The 521-nt window shown below is 49.5% G+C and overlaps 1 protein-coding gene across 1 annotated transcript; it reads left to right on the top strand.

Annotated features, from left to right (window-relative positions):
• Positions 1–4: 4 nt before the first annotated feature.
• ND-13B (NADH dehydrogenase (ubiquinone) 13 kDa B subunit) lies at positions 5–494 on the top strand. The gene has a single exon (XM_008199609.3). It carries the CDS (start codon positions 75–77, stop codon positions 444–446), a length of 372 nt encoding a protein of 123 aa, XP_008197831.1. The 5' UTR covers positions 5–74; the 3' UTR covers positions 447–494.
• The last annotated feature ends 27 nt before the right edge of the window (positions 495–521 follow it).

Below are 521 nucleotides of genomic sequence, written 5' to 3'. Positions count from 1 at the left end.
GTTAATTGTGTTGGCGACACTGTCGTGTCCATAACCTCACAAAAACATTACGTAAAGAAAAACAAGTCAAAACTATGTCGGGGGTTTTGAAGCAGACGACGGGGCTCACGGGGCTGGCCGTTTCGAAGAACCCTCACCACACTTTGGGTGTGTTGTACGGCAAAATCCTGCGAACCTTGCAGAAGATGCCCCAGGAGGCAGCATACAGGAAATACACCGAGGAGATAGTCAACGAGAGGGCGCAGGCCCTGAAGCAGAATACGACAGTCGAGGGGATTGAGAGACAAGTGGGTTGTGGGCAAGTCGAGGAACTTATAGTCCAAGCTGAGAATGAACTGATCCTGGCTCGCAAAATGTTGACCTGGAAGCCTTGGGAGCCCCTTCTGAAGGAGGCCCCCGCGAACCAGTGGGCCTGGCCACCGGCGAAGCCGCCAAAAACGTGTTAGAAAATTGTTGTACAGCTTAGAAAATTAGAAATAAATAAATAAACCCTAGTGTCTTTTTCCTTTGTTAGGGACTTT

Source organism: Tribolium castaneum, chromosome 2 (assembly GCF_031307605.1).
Source record: "Tribolium castaneum strain GA2 chromosome 2, icTriCast1.1, whole genome shotgun sequence".
In the NCBI taxonomy this organism is placed as follows: Eukaryota; Metazoa; Arthropoda; class Insecta; order Coleoptera; family Tenebrionidae; genus Tribolium; species Tribolium castaneum.
This window is presented reverse-complemented; position numbering and strand designations above follow the sequence as displayed.

Bases quoted from the DNA above. Each gene is read 5' to 3' on its own strand.
- ND-13B (XM_008199609.3), top strand. From the start codon at position 75: ATGTCGGGGGTTTTGAAGCAGACGACGGGGCTCACGGGGCTGGCCGTT.